Consider the following 15,082-nt stretch of genomic DNA (forward strand, 5'->3'; position numbering starts at 1 on the left):
CTTCTTGGTGACAAGGTCGGTGCGTGTAGGCTTAGATTGAAAATTTCACTTGCCTCACGGGGCTCTGTTTTCTAGGTTCTACCAGGACCCAGCCACGTGGGACATACACGAGCAGTTCTTATGGGGTTCTGGGCTCCTCATCACCCCCGTTCTGTATGAAGTATGTTTGGAACCTAAACAATGGGGTGGAGTATTACAGTTGTCCTAGATAAGCTGGATGAGCTGGATCTGCAGTGCCTATGATTAGATTTAATAGAAACATAAAGGAGACAGATCATGAATATTTAGAAATGAGGAAAATAGGAATTCTTTTTCTTAATATCCCACTAAGTAAAAGAAATTTCCATGTGATAACATTGCTTTATAACCTGTATTTATAGCCCTTTAACGCTAGTACTGATATGAGCATTGATATCCTACAGTGTGTAGGTACATGTATGTGTGTGCAAGTGTATGTACACTTGCATGCCCCTTGTTTTCCAGAGGGGATTGCTCTTGGTGTTGAGTCAGCAGGAAAGAATAGGTGTGAAGAGGAGAAGAAGGAAGGATGTCTATATATGAAGGCCATGTGCAGCACACTTACTTAAGTGTGATTTGGGCAGGAGTGAGTGGAGAAGTAGGTTGGAAAGCTCAGGATTGTAAGGATGGCAGATTGACAATGTGCACACGCCCAAGGCTCTTTGGGCTGGAATGTTAACACATCAGCTGAGGATAGATTGTGCTAATTGGTTAGGGACCCAGATGAAAGGGTCTGCTGTGGGCCTGAGGGCCCCCTGGCTCTTCCCAACCAACAGTCAAAGGGCATGACTCAGAGAATGAACTGCCTCTCTTTCTAGAAAACAAGGAACACTGAAACTGAAACTGAAGGAACTGAATTTCTAGGTAACAGGTTGGCTTTGAATACACTGCCCAGTCTTGCTGAGTTTCTGTGTTTTTTAGTAGAATCAGATGGTCCAACTGTCCTGTAGAATTGTTCAGATACCTCAGGCAGTGACACATGGCAGAGCCTACAAACTGTTAAGGACAATGATCACGTTAGCTGTTTTTCTTTCCGCAGGACGTTGACCAAGTAAAAGCATACATCCCAGATGCGATCTGGTATAATTATGAGACAGTAAGTAAAGTATCCTCATCTGTCGCTGAGACCTGCCTATAGCATAGGATCATTTTAAACTAGCAGACTTGGGAACTGAGGGCTGGATAGAAGCACAAGGTTTTATGTTTAGTTGATTGTGTACTTTTCTGTAAAGGGTAGCTGTCTATTTAGAATGGTTTAAAAAATACCTTACACTGGAGAACTTATGAACGATGGAAGACCAAAAATCAAGGCATGGTTACATTTAGTATTTGGAGAGGGCTGACTACTCCATTGATGGTAAACTCTTTCTGGAGTTTTGTGGCTTAATTACCCGAAGTTCTCATTCCCTTAATACTGTCACATTGAGTTCTAACATAGGAATATTAGAGAGACACCAACATTCATGTCATAGTAGACAACTTTTCCAGTGTACAGTAAAATGCAGTTATGGTACAGCTGGAGTAGATTTATGGAAATTTGCTGACTCAATCTGATTACTGATGTGCTAGCTTTTGGTCTTTTTTTTGGGGGGGGTCCGGTCGTGGGGCCTGAACTCTGGGCCTGAGCACTGTCCCTCAGCTCTTCAGCTCAAGGCTAGCACTCTACCACTTGAGCCACAGCGCCACTTCCGGCTTTTTTCTTTTTGCTTATGTGGTGCTAAGGAATTGAACCCAGGGCCTCAGGCATGCAAGGCAAGCGCTCTACCACTGAGCCACCTTCCCAGCCCCTATCTTTTGGTCTTTGTGATAACAGAGAATTCAAGCTAAGTTGTAGAGTTAGCTTTCCAGGTAACAGTTATCAATGCATCAAAAGAAAAAAGGTTGTTTGGGTTTTAAATTCTAGAAGTTATCCTTCATGATCAGCTGGCTCCATTGGTTTGGACCTTTGGTGAAATCTTATGGTGGAGAAAAACCACTTAGTCATGTCCAGGAAATGCTGGAGAGAAAGAAGGAAGAGACCAGGGTACAATAATTCCCTTCACAGGAACATGCCCAATGACCTAAACCATCCTACTAGGGCCCATCGCTCCCAGTTTCCATCACCTTCCCAAGTGTCAAGAGGAAACCCTCTTCTTTAACTAACTGAACTCTGGGGGACATTCCTGCATAGAGTATACTGTGTGAGATAGAGATAGGAATAGAAGTTGGATTCTCAACTCTGTTCTGTACTAGTTAGGCATCTTGGAAAAAATCACTTTCTGTTCTTTTTTTTTTTTTTTCAAATGAGGCAATTGAACTAGATGATCTATCTCTAGGGTCCTTCCTAGCTGGTCCAGTTTATGACCTAATTTTTTTACCCTTTGCTAATCAGGGAGAGGCCATCCAATGGAGGAAGCAATTTGTAGATATGCTATTTCCTGATGATAGGATAGGACTTCACCTACGAGGGGGATGCATATTTCCTACCCAGGAGCCAAACACAACCACGGAGACCAGGTAAGCTCCTGTCTGCTCTAGGATAATGAAGGCACAAACAGGGACTGAGGGCTGATGGGCCAAGAGAAAATACATCCGCTCAGCAATTTTCCTCTCTATTCAGAATTGTACCAAAATTTGCTTTGGGACCCTCATTTAGTAGGGGATGCATCTAGTGTCAATTCCTTTATATTTCTGTAGTTATTCACAATCCAATTAAATTGGCTTATGAGAACAATCAAGGCAATCATTATAACTATGGTTGGAAGTTACCCTTTTCTAAGACAAGAAGGAATGCTAACTAAAGAGGAGGTGATGGTGTTCATGTGGTAGTCAGTGTAGCTTGGAGCTTAAGAGCTCAGACTGTAGAGAAGAAAGAGTTTGAGGTCACTCTGGCTCTCCAATATACTAGGTATGTTTACCCTGGGGCATTTATTTCTTTGTGTTCATGCTTGTAATTGGTAAATGGAGGAAGAAAGTAGTCTGACCTTTTCAACATATATTATGAGGGCTAAATGGATTAATAATAATGCTAATGTGTATAGCATCATACTTAGATGACAACTGGCACCAATGATAGATGATCATACACGAGATTTCAGTGGGTTTCTGTTCTCTAGCATTCTTTCTATGCTTGCTCTACTTCACTCTGCTGCCCACACATAATCAATCTTCCTCTCTATGCACAATGATAATATCTACTCCAGTTCTAGAGTAAATGCTGGGGAACCTATCCTGGGGGACGTCAGAAGACAATGCCATGTCTTCATTCTCTGAACCTGAGCATTGCTTTTCTCAGCCGGAAGAATTCCCTGGGACTCATTGTTGCTTTGGATTATAAGAGAGAAGCAAAGGGAGAGCTGTACTGGGATGATGGCATGTCTAAAGGTAGTCGTTCTCAGGGGATGATGGCTGGGATTCTGGGTGAACGTTAATCATCGAAGCCTGACCCCAAAAGCAGTAATCCTAGTAGTAATGGCTTGTTAGTCTAGCTTAGAACTGATGAGTTACAACTCATCTAAAAGGTTTGTTAGTCAAGTATAATGAATTAAAATAGACTCCAAGTATGTAACGGACTTTCTCCATGCAATAGACACCATTGTTTTTAGTTTCTGTGTATGTCATTATTCATACCAAGCAATGTATTTTGTTAATAACTGTGCAAAGTACCAGTAAACCAGAAGTATAGAGGTTGTTTCATGTACTTCCACTGTAAGGAACCTCAGATGAATGTCACATAAACTTTTAGATAGACTGTTATAAAAAACACCTTCCCTTAATAGAAATCAAAATTATTAATAAATATTAAAAAGTATTAAAGAATATATTTATATTATATTATATTTATATTATATTATACTACATAACACATATATTAAATATTTAGCATTTGCTGCTATATTATTATACTATATGCCCAAGATATAGAGATAAATGTAGCATAAATATTGGCTTTGGTGGAAATAATTATAATTTGAGTCACAATAGGCAAGATTCAGATAAGAAGAATTAAATGCAAAAGCATTCCAGAGTAGAAAACGATCCCACAGCTCCTCTGCTTCCCGTAATAGACATGCATTTTTCTCTTTCAGATGCTGTAACTAGAAAGAATTATATCCTGTACGATTTCTCCGTGGCGTCTGTAAGTACTGGCTTTGAGGAGCTTTGTCGTAAAATGGCTTGTGGAGTCCTTGCTGATCTGTAGTGGCACAGCCATGTGAAACAAGGACTGTTTTTGACCATGAAGATCCCACAGAGGATTCAAGTGAACATCAAGGTGTTGAGTGTGTGTCAGAGGCGTGAACGTTTAGAACCTTAGTATGAGTTCTGTGCAGAAATTGTGGAGTTTTATCCTAGAAAAAATGTAATGCCTTTGAAGTTTCATGATGAGTCCTGACTTGCAAGACACGTCTTTACTGAGGAGTGAGGTGCTCCTGGCACGCGGGACAGGTGATAAGTGGCAAAGTCCTTTTTGAGGTTTTCTCTTTAGCTTTGGCTTTTTGTGTTTTTGTAAGCTCATCGAAAATGGACGCAATTATACTTTCAACCTCAGCCTGCTGAGAGGATTATGATGTATGTAGAGTACTTAGCACAGTGTCTGGCATATGGAAAGTCTTCATTGAGTTTTTATCATTGTTCCTAATATAGAAACAAAAAGTGATTGGGGTAGTGAAATTACTGCCTCTGCTGTGAGGCAGTGTGTTTCTGTATGTGCTTTTGTCTCTGTTTGCATTGCAACTACGTTAAAATTCCATAATTCAGGGTCATATCATCAGAAAAATAGAACCAGAAAAGAATTAGTAAACCAAAGCAGCTCTGAAATTTCACACTAGGGTTTAGGGCATTAAGTCTGAGCTTGTGTATTCCTTGAGGACAGTCACCTTTAGAACCACAGAGAAAAATGAAACAACTTAGATCTCAGAAGCAGATGTTGAATACAAAGGGCACAGTTTCTAAAATGACTTTTTCTCCCCAGAACCGTCTGCAGGCAAAGATTATAAATAACAATTACACGGACCCTGACAACCTGATGTTTACCAATATCAGAATCTTGGGCATGGACAAGGAGCCATCTGATTTCATTGTCGTAGTTAATGATGCCTCCACATCTATTTCAAGCATTGCGTATAGCCCTTCAACAAAGGTGAGAGATTGTTCCATCGGTAGAGTCCTTGAGAAAAGCTCTGGCCTCAGATTCTGACAGTTGACCATCTCTTGCTCTTTTGACTTTGTACAGTTAACAGCTTATTGGGAAAGCCACATGACAGGGGTGATGTGGAAGAAGGATGATACAGACCTGCTCACTTTGTGTGCATTAGGCCCTAAAGGAGATAGCAAGAATTAGTATCATAAGGGAACATGCTGTTTTTTCCTGAAATTCAATTTTTAAAAGACAAGAAGACCCCAGATGTGACACAGTAAAAATACTGCAGAATAGATTGTCCTATTTCTAGCAAGTACTTACATAAGTGTCCTCTCAGTAAAGACTCTCTTTGAGCGACTTTGAAACTATCTCTTTGAGACACCGTGGATGTATTTTCCTTAATGCCACTGTTTCATGCTAGTTTTATTCCATGATAGAAAATATGAACCAGGTATTGGTGGCTCATGTCTGTAAGCCTAGCTATACAGGAGGCAGAGATCTGAAGATCACAGTATGAATCCAGACAAATGCAAGAGAGTTTATCTCCAATGTATCAGCAAAAGCTGTAGTGTAGATATAGCTTAAGTGGTAGAGTGCCAGCCTTGAGTGAAAAAGCTAAGGGAGAATGCAAGGCCTTGAGGTCTTGAAGCCCCAGTACCAGCACAAAAAGAAAGAAAGGAGAGAAGAAAAGGAAGGAAGGAAGGAAAGGAGGGAGGAAGAGAGGGAGGAAGGAAGGAGAAAAAAGAAGAAGAAAAGAAAGAAAAAATGTGAATGGGAGCAAACACAAGAGAATCTGGGTTTGCTCTCACTGAGTGATTCCTTTATATGATAAACTCAGAGAGAGGAGTCCAATTATTATTTGAAGGTCTGGGAAGTTAATTATTCCTTAGTTCAGTCATCTTCTACTTTGAAAATACATATAGCAGAGAGCAGGAGCTTGTTTTCTAGGTTTAGGCAGAATAGGGTTCCAGTCCTCAGCTACTGTGACATCTTGGGCACGATATCAGACTTATAGTTCACTTTTATGTTCTGTAAAGTGGAACTAGCCATAACATTCATAGTAAGGGACCAATTGATAGGATTCATGGCCCTAATGCTTATAAAGTGATTATCATGGTCCAATAGGAATGCTGCATGAAATTTAGCTACTGCTTCTATTATCATTATTCCCACAAAAGCATTTTGCTAAGCAGATAATAGTAAGTCTAAATGGAATGTCAGATTAAGGCCAATCCCAAGCACTCCAAAGTGGCATGGGAGGCTTCCAGACCATGAGGCAGGAGCATAAGCCACATAGTCCAGGGTCCCTGTCCTCCTCCTCCAGGTGCTGACCATCACGGATCTCAAGGGACTGGCACTCGGACGAGAATTCTCTATTGAGTGGAAGCTTCTAGTCAGTGACCTGGAGAAGTTCAACTGCTACCCTGAGGATCCTGCTGTGTCGGAGGCCAGCTGCCGGCAGCGGGGATGCCTTTGGGAGGTAATGGTCAGGAACAGAGGGCGCAGGGATGAGGAAGTGGTGAACAGTTCCCCACGCATTCGCCAGGCACTAGGAAGTACTTGTGGAATGGTGGCGGCTTGGAGACTATCATGACCATGTGCCAACATGCATTTTGTCAGCTCTGTGTAATAACATGGGACAGCCTTGCCTTCAGGTATCCCGTGTCAGAAGGAGTGCAGTGACCCTCTCATTGTCTGTCCATTTACATCCTTCAAAACCACATTTGAGGACAATTAAAGAAGGGAAATGGGGGAGGGAAATATAGGGTCCAGTATAGCATCAAATTGTCATCCATAATCATTAAAATATTAGTTATTATGTGCTAGAAAGAAAAGGCATTTATTCAATACATTGAGTTTTTTTTTTTTTTTTGGTGTTGTTGTTTTTGGTCAGTTGTGGGGCTTGAACTCTGGGCCTGGGCACTGTCCCTGAACCCTTCAGCTCAAGGTGAATGCTCTACCACTTGAGCCACAGCGCCACATCTGGTTTTCTGTAAGTTAATTGGAGATAAGAGTCTCATGGACTTTCCTGCCAGGCTGGCTTTGAACTGTGATCCTCAGATCTCATCTTCCTGAGTAGCTAGGATTACAGGCATGAGCTACTGGTGCCCAGCAGTACTGAGTATTTTAAGTGATTTTTTTAAAGTGATTTTAAGTGATTTTTTTCAATCCTTTGGAAAGCCCAAATAGGAAGGGTAAGGCAAGCTCATCCTTTTTATCTGAGCAAAATCCAGAAAGCGGAGAGATTTCCTCATAATTAAATTGGGAGCAATAATTCACTGTAAGCTGGACTAGAGCTGAGAATCCAGGTGCCAGATTAGTGTTCTGGCTGCTTCTGTTCTGTTCACTCATTATCGGAGACCAACAATGTATGTGTGTGCGTGTGTGCATGCATGCATACGTGTGTGTGTGTGTGTGTGTGTGTGTGTGTGTGTGTGTTCACCTTTGGGTTCAAATTTTCCCTGCTAATCAGGTCACCAGTTACACTGTATTAGAACTCATCGGAGTGACATCTCAATCATCTGCAACAATCCAGTTCAATTTCAAGCAGTTCCATCCATCCATAGGCTGAAGGCTTAGAAATGATCTTTTGGTAGCTAGTCACAGTGGAACCGAGAGTGATGGGCAAAGCTTCTGAGTCTGTTAAGCAGCTCTTTCAGTCATTGGAATCTCAGTGTGGTCACAGAAACTGACCAGGAGCTCTTCTGTCATTTCAGTACACAGCAGCTCCAGGTGTGCCCAGCTGCTACTATGACACCATTGCTGCCTATGCTGCCAGCAACATTCAGTACTGGTCCACAGGCATCACCACTGACCTCACCCTCTTGGAGGCCCCAGAATCTGCAAGAACAGCAGTTCCTCCTTCAAAGCCAGCAGCGGCTGCCACTCGCATCTCTGAGTCTCTTTCTGCAAAGATCAGCAGCCTTAAACTGAACGTGACCTATCATACAGAAACCATGCTTCAGGTCAAGGTAATTCACAGGTGGCAGAGTCTGGTTCTCAGACTAGAAAAACTCCCAGCTCGGTAGAGATAGAAGTTTGTAAAAGACTTTCAGCTCAAGTTCTTCATTTCACAGACACAGGAGCTAAGGCCCAGAGAGGTAAAATTCACAACGCTAGTAGATAATAGAACCAGTATGTGACTTTTTAGATCCATAAGGATTGTGAATATCCTACAATGGAGAATCTTCCAAGTCATAAATGTCCTCAAAGAATTATCCCTTAATCTGGAGAACATGGGTCTGCTTTATGGTTAATGCATATAAAAACATTAACTTACTCCAGCACTTCTAGTAGTTTATCTAGCAATGGTGGTGCTGAAGCATTGGCATTCATCAAAATCACCTTCAGCTCTTGTGATTATCCAGACTTTTGCACTTCACCTCCCGAGTTTCCAATTCTGAGGGTCTGGCCTGAGAATCTGCATTTCTAATGTGTTCCCAGGTGATACTGACACTGCAGGTCAAAAGTCACACTCCACAACTTATTGCCTGGATCTACCTTAGATATGAGATGTGAACCACATAGTATTGTTTTTATTTCTGCCTTGGTTTTTGTGCTCTCATTTTAAAAAATTATTACCCTCAAGTAGTTGTAGAAATGTGTTTCATTCAGCATTGTCAGTTTATGGGTATGTCTTCATCAGTGTCACCCTGTTATCATCCTCTTCTATCTTCCAACCCCTCCCATTCCCTCAAGTTACCGGGCTCCAGATGGTTCACCTATGTGTATCCTGAGATATATGTATATCGTGTATGGTATATGATATCATGAGAACATTTGCCCACTCTTTCTCCATTCTTCTGTCGCCCTCCCCTTGACCGCCAGTATTGGTGTTTGAAAAAAACAAACAAACAAATGAAAATCATTTTAGTAAAGTTTTATTTAACCGCTGTGTTAAAATAAATACCATTTCATCTCAAAATCCAAATTAAATTGTGCAGGATTTCACAGTCCTTTAGTCATACCTCTAAAACTGGTGTGTATTTTGCACTCACAACGAACATCAGTTTAGACTTGGAAACTCTTGGAACTCAGGATCCATGTGTGGCCCAGGACCCTGGCATCAGTCAGCTCGGCTGGCTGCATTGCTTTGCACATTTGGGTGCATTGTAAAGCACCCGAATATCTTGGGGAAATAGAAGGTCTGTGTCAGCAGCTCGAGAGGAAGGGCTAAAAATCTGCATTGGCTGGCAAGGCCCCATGCCATACCATTGCTTTGGGTTTGAGAAGTTTTGAAAAACAAGGCTTTAGGGGGGAAAATGCTTCCATCAAAGCATAAAGTGTTATATCAATACCACGAGGAAGTGACGTTATACCAATACCACGAGGAAGTGATGTTGGCTTCTAATGTCTTGGCATAGCACGATTCACTCTGCATTTTCCCTACACACCAATTCTATTCAGTAAGCAAGAACAGTGGTTGGTACAAAAGGGAAACTTCAGGAGTGTAAAATCTGAGCCACAGGTAGACGCTCAAAGAGGAAGGAGTCTTGGAATCCATATGAACTCAATTTTCTGTTTCCTTGTGTACACCCACAGGCTCACACACGTGATTGCGTAGTTACACACACATGCATTGAGTTGGCACACACAGTTTGTGTACATATGTTCTGTCTATGAGATTCTACACTCTTAGATCATGAGTTGTCTGGAGAGCATGCCCTCCCTGGTTATGAATGAATGTTACTGGGGCAGTTTTGAAGTTCAACATCTGTGTCAGCCATAGCAGGTGGGCAGAAGTCATATCTTCCTACTTGGAGATATTTGATGTCCTAAAGTGGATTCAAATTCAGCCACACAACAGCATCAGAATTGCATTATATTGGTAGGCACGAAAGGTTGTAGTGCATGATTCCATCCAAAAGAGATTTCTTCTTTTTCTTTGCCAGATCTATGATCCCACTACTAAAAGGTATGAGGTACCTGTACCTCTGAACACCCCTTCTTCACCAGCTGGCTCCCCTGAAAACTGCCTGTATGATGTCAGGGTTCAGACCAATCCTTTTGGAATCCAGATCCGACGCAAAAACTCCAGCACTGTGATGTAAGCACTATTGGTTTGGTTCTGAGAATGGTTCTGGTGTATTCACAATGATATGCATTGGTGTGAGTGAAATGCTAATCTCAGACACTGAGTATAACAGTGAGAGGTACATGGATTCTGTCCTGCTTCATTAGGGAATTAATTTTTCTATTAGTCATTAACTCAGAAAAAAATCAGTATTTAAAGATTTTGTAAAAAAGTATTGCTCCCTAGCTACTCAGGAGGCTGAGATCTGAGGATCATGATTTGAATCCAACCCAGGGTTCCTTCCCTGGGTTGGACTTTCCTTAGTCCTTGAGATTCTTATCTCCAATAAACTACTCAAAAAAAGCCAGAAGCGGCACTGTGGCTCAAGTGGTAGAGTTCCCACCTTGAGCAAAAGGAGCTCAGAGATAGCACCCAGGTCCAAAGTTCAAGCCCCAGGACTGGCAAAAATAAGCAAACAAACAAATTGTTGCTTGATTCCACAGAAAAAAATATGTTCTCTATGTTAATTTTGTAAAGCAGAGCAGAAAACTCTATTGAATAATTACAATGTATAACCTAAGATGTAAGTCTGCTCCCTCTTAAGCTTCACTAAGAAATATTATTTTTAAGAAATAATATCTGAAGAAGTAGGAGAGAGAAATGGCTTCATATAGCATTTGCTTCTATTGTCATCATAAACAAAGTCTGTCCACAATGCTAGCACAAAGGAATTGGCCGTTGGCATTACCTATGCCTTGTCTGGCTGCACAACGTGTGGATTTGCCTGGAATGAGGCTCCTGGCATTACCCGGCATTGTCACCTGTGTGTGCCAATGTTTCTTCCTTTGTAATGCCTTCTCCTGTGTTTACCTCTATATCCAATTTCTCCTCTTTAGTAGCTTCTTCATTTATTTATATATTTTTTTATTTTTTATTTTTTTTGGGTCCGGTCGTGGGGCCTGAACTCTGGGCCTGGGCGCTGTCCCTCAGCTCTTCAGCTTGAGGCTAGAGCTCTACCACTTGAGCCACAGCGCCACTTCCGGCTTTTATCTTTTTGCTTATGTGGTGCTGAGGAATCAAACCCAGGGCCTCATGCATGCAAGGCAAGCGCTATACCACTGAGCCACCTTCCTAACCCTAGTAGCTTCTTTAGAATGCAGAGAAGTTTTTCTAATATAATATATATGTGTGTATATATATATATATATATATATATATATATATATATATATTCTGTTGGAAAATACTTGCAAGTGATCTTATTCATTCATGTGTTTATTCGAGCTGATAGGCCAGGTACTGAGAACTAAGAATAGAAGGATGAATGAGACAGCAGTGCTGGATCTCAATGCATCCATGACTTGGAAAAGGAACTCTTAGGTTTGCAAACCATAGTATAAGAATGAAAGCATGAGATATGGCTACTGTAATAACCAGAGTCACTTCACAATATTTTCACTCAACCCAGATGCCCAGTAGTTCAGGGGTGTTGGAACCATCAGCCACACTCCCTATATCTTGCCTGTAACCTCTTTCTTTGTGTTGCAGTTGGGACTCTCAGCTTCCTGGATTCACCTTTGATGACATGTTCCTTTCCATCTCCACTCGCCTCCCTTCTCAGTACATCTATGGTTTTGGGGAAACTGAGCACACAGCTTTCAGAAGAAATATGAGCTGGTACACGTGGGGAATGTTTGCTCGTGATGAACCACCAGCGGTAAGGATGGGGATAAATTAGCAATCACTTTGATCTTTATGTAAATTTTAGTTCCCTTGCCCATAAAGGATGCCATAGTCATCAACTTTACCTTTTTTTAAATTATAAAAAATTCTGGCTGAGTGCTAGTGGCTCATGCCTTTAATCCTAGCTACTCAGGAGGCTGAGATCTAAGGATCATGATTTGAAGCCAGCCGAACAGGAAAGTCTATGAGACTTGTATCTCCAATTAACCATCAAAATATCAGAAGTGGAGCTGTGGCTAAAGTTATATAGTATTAGCCTTGAGCAAAAAACCATTCAGGAACTGCACTCAGATCCTGAGTTCAAGCCCCAAGACTGGCACAAAAAGAGAACAATATTAATTAATTAGCTAATTAATTAATTAATTAATTCTGCTCTCAGTTGCAGGAGGTCACCTATCATACAGTATTTTCTGTAAAACACATATTTTGTTTATAATTTCTACCCCTCCCGTGGACCCCAGATTTTCTTGATTATACAATTACATTCCATTACTTAATTTTTATTATTTTTCTTTGTGTAGTATTGTGGCTTGAACTCAGGGCCTGGATGCTTACCTTTCTCACTCAAGGCTAATGCTCTACCACTTGAGCCACCTCTCTACTTATGGCTGTTTAGTGGTTAACTAGAGATAAGAGTGTCTCAGACTTTTCTGCTTGAGCTGGTCTCAAACCTTGATCTGATTCAGCCTATTCAGGAATAGCTAGGATTACAGGCGTGAGCCCCTGGTGTCTGGCACTTAATGTATCTTCTCTATCCAGCACATTGGGTGCTTAGCACAAAGTAAATATGGTACTGTTTTTGTGCATCAAAGGTTCATAAGCTAGGAGAGATAGGTGTGGAAATAATGACCCCACAGTGTAATCAGTGTTAGGCTAGAGCTATGGAATGAGGAAGAGGGCACAGAGGGGGAAGACGTGGCTTTTTACTGGGTGTGGAAAGAAAGGCTCTGCAGAGCAGAGCAGTGATTGAATTGGGTTGGCTTGGCTGTTTGGGTTGTGATGTGCAAATAACTTACTGAGTTTCACTTTGTTGTTTACTGCCATGACATGTTTCTAAACCAGTACAAGAAGAATTCCTATGGCGTCCACCCGTACTACATGGCGTTGGAGGAGGACGGCAGTGCTCACGGAGTGCTCCTGCTCAACAGCAACGCCATGGGTAAGGCAGCTGTGTGCTCCTCGTTCACCAGAGGCTGGGATGTTGGTAGAAAGAAGGAAATCCAGGAGCAATGAGAATATAGGAAAAACAAACTGACCTTTCACTCCTTCCTTCCTTCATGAAGGAGTTACTAAGTGTCCTGGTATTAAGTATGAAATTGTGACTAATGGTGGTCTTAATTTTCTGGGCTACTTTAGCTCCTTATCACAGGGTATTATGAAATGTTGAGATGACATAGTTTATTTGGGCACCTGCAAAGCCATCTCAGACTCCACAGAGTGAGAAAAGACTTTATAGAGGAGATAGAAAGGGGTGAGAACAAGAATGAGCAAATTCCCTGTCTGAGTGATTGAAAGATCCACGAACTGTTCCTGATCTAGTCTTTGTATTTTCATTTTTACAGATGTGACACTCCAACCCACTCCTGCCCTGACATACCGCACCACAGGAGGGATTTTGGACTTTTATGTCGTTTTGGGACCAACCCCTGAACTTGTAACTCAACAATACACTGAGGTGGGAGGCCATTCCATCCATCGACAATTCACCAATTATTTTTTTATTGCATGTTGTTATGATAATCTGGTACTGAGGCCCAATTATTCTTTTTCTCCTTAGGTGTGCTCACTAGCTTGTTGCGATTTTTTCTGAAAGTTATATTTCCTGATTATAGGATGCTAAAGGCATACCAGCATCCCACACTTCTCTTGATTGCTTGTCTATAATAACTTAGGAAGTACTAATGAGTAATAACCATAGAGGCCTCAGGTTTTCTGCAGTGATGGCTAGAACATCTGAGGAAACCTCAGCCACAATGTTTGTATCATTCTTCATCTCCAGGTTGTGCAACATTGATTCGCTTTCTTATTGTGATTTCACTTTCTTATTTTTTATTTCTTTTAGCTTCAGTGAGGAGACAGTATTCACTACTACAAGTGTTTAGGTTGCTTCAACCATATTGTCTTATTGATTGATTGATTGATTGATTTAATGTGTGTGTATGTGCACATACGCATGTGCATGCATGCACACATACACACAGGGTTCAGATTCAGAGTTTCACTCTCTTGCTTGGCTTTTTCTGTGCCAGGCTTCATCTCTACCCCTTAAACCACATCGCTACTCTTCAATATTTGATGGTTAATTGGATATAAGAATTTTATAAAAATTGGGGCGGGGCATGGAGGGCTGGCTTCAAATCCAGATCCTCAGATCTCAGCCTCCTGAGTAGCTAAGATTTGAAGCACCAGTCATCAGTACCTATTTTCTTCTTTAAGAAGTCTACTTGGGTCCATTATTTTTCCACTTTGAAATTTTCATATTGATAAAATATTTGTAAATATTTATGGTACATAGTATGGTAACTTGATGAATGTGTACACTATGTAATGATCAAATGAGGGTAATTCATGTTTTTCTATTGTAGTTGATTGGTCGGCCAGCCATGACGCCATACTGGGCCTTGGGATTTCAGCTGAGTCGCTATGGATACCAGAATGACACTGAAATCTCCAGTTTGTATGATGAAATGATGGCAGCCCATATTCCCTATGTATGAAACCTAGAATTCATGCCAGATCATTATTATCATTATTGAAACAGCTTCATACAAATTACTGCTGTGATCACTTGGGTAGAAAAAAAAGGCAGCTGGGAGTTAGTCCTCAGAAGAATGCACTGGTTTTAAAAACTTACTGCATTTTATCCTTTTAAGTCAAGGTTATAAGAATTGCATAAATCCTTCACCAGTTTGTGGAATGATCTGAGGATATTGGCCCTCAGTGCCAGTTATTGGGAATGTCCTGCAGTTGGCATGCCTGTGTTTAAGCTATGTCTCTGGAGATTTGGAAATAGAGACAGACCTTGGAGAGATGGATATAGAGTAATATATGAAAGGAGACAATTTAAATCAAGTCTTCACATTCTCTAAAACATGTATAAACCTATGCATATCCTACAGTGGCAATCTAATGCCTCAGGAAAGCCCTGAGAACTGTAGTCAATCGGTGTCAAAAAGGCAAATTTCACA

The 15,082-nt window shown here is 41.2% G+C and overlaps 1 protein-coding gene across 1 annotated transcript in view; it reads left to right on the forward strand.

Annotated features, from left to right (window-relative positions):
- Mgam2 (maltase-glucoamylase 2 (putative)) overlaps positions 1-15,082 on the forward strand; it is a 64,000-nt gene that overhangs the window by 26,473 nt on the left and 22,445 nt on the right. The window contains exons 18-30 of the mRNA XM_069997378.1: positions 76-160; positions 1,058-1,114; positions 2,390-2,514; positions 3,293-3,381; positions 4,086-4,135; positions 4,970-5,137; positions 6,462-6,617; positions 7,855-8,109; positions 10,030-10,184; positions 11,700-11,868; positions 12,957-13,053; positions 13,457-13,569; positions 14,480-14,605. Of these exons, the coding sequence (XP_069853479.1) occupies positions 76-160; positions 1,058-1,114; positions 2,390-2,514; positions 3,293-3,381; positions 4,086-4,135; positions 4,970-5,137; positions 6,462-6,617; positions 7,855-8,109; positions 10,030-10,184; positions 11,700-11,868; positions 12,957-13,053; positions 13,457-13,569; positions 14,480-14,605 (1,645 nt within the window). The remainder of the gene's footprint in view (positions 1-75; positions 161-1,057; positions 1,115-2,389; positions 2,515-3,292; positions 3,382-4,085; positions 4,136-4,969; positions 5,138-6,461; positions 6,618-7,854; positions 8,110-10,029; positions 10,185-11,699; positions 11,869-12,956; positions 13,054-13,456; positions 13,570-14,479; positions 14,606-15,082) is intronic.

This window comes from Dipodomys merriami, unplaced genomic scaffold, assembly GCF_024711535.1.
Source record: "Dipodomys merriami isolate MVZ:Mamm:240054 unplaced genomic scaffold, mDipMer1.0.p SCAF_5, whole genome shotgun sequence".
Lineage (NCBI taxonomy): Eukaryota > Metazoa > Chordata > Mammalia > Rodentia > Heteromyidae > Dipodomys > Dipodomys merriami.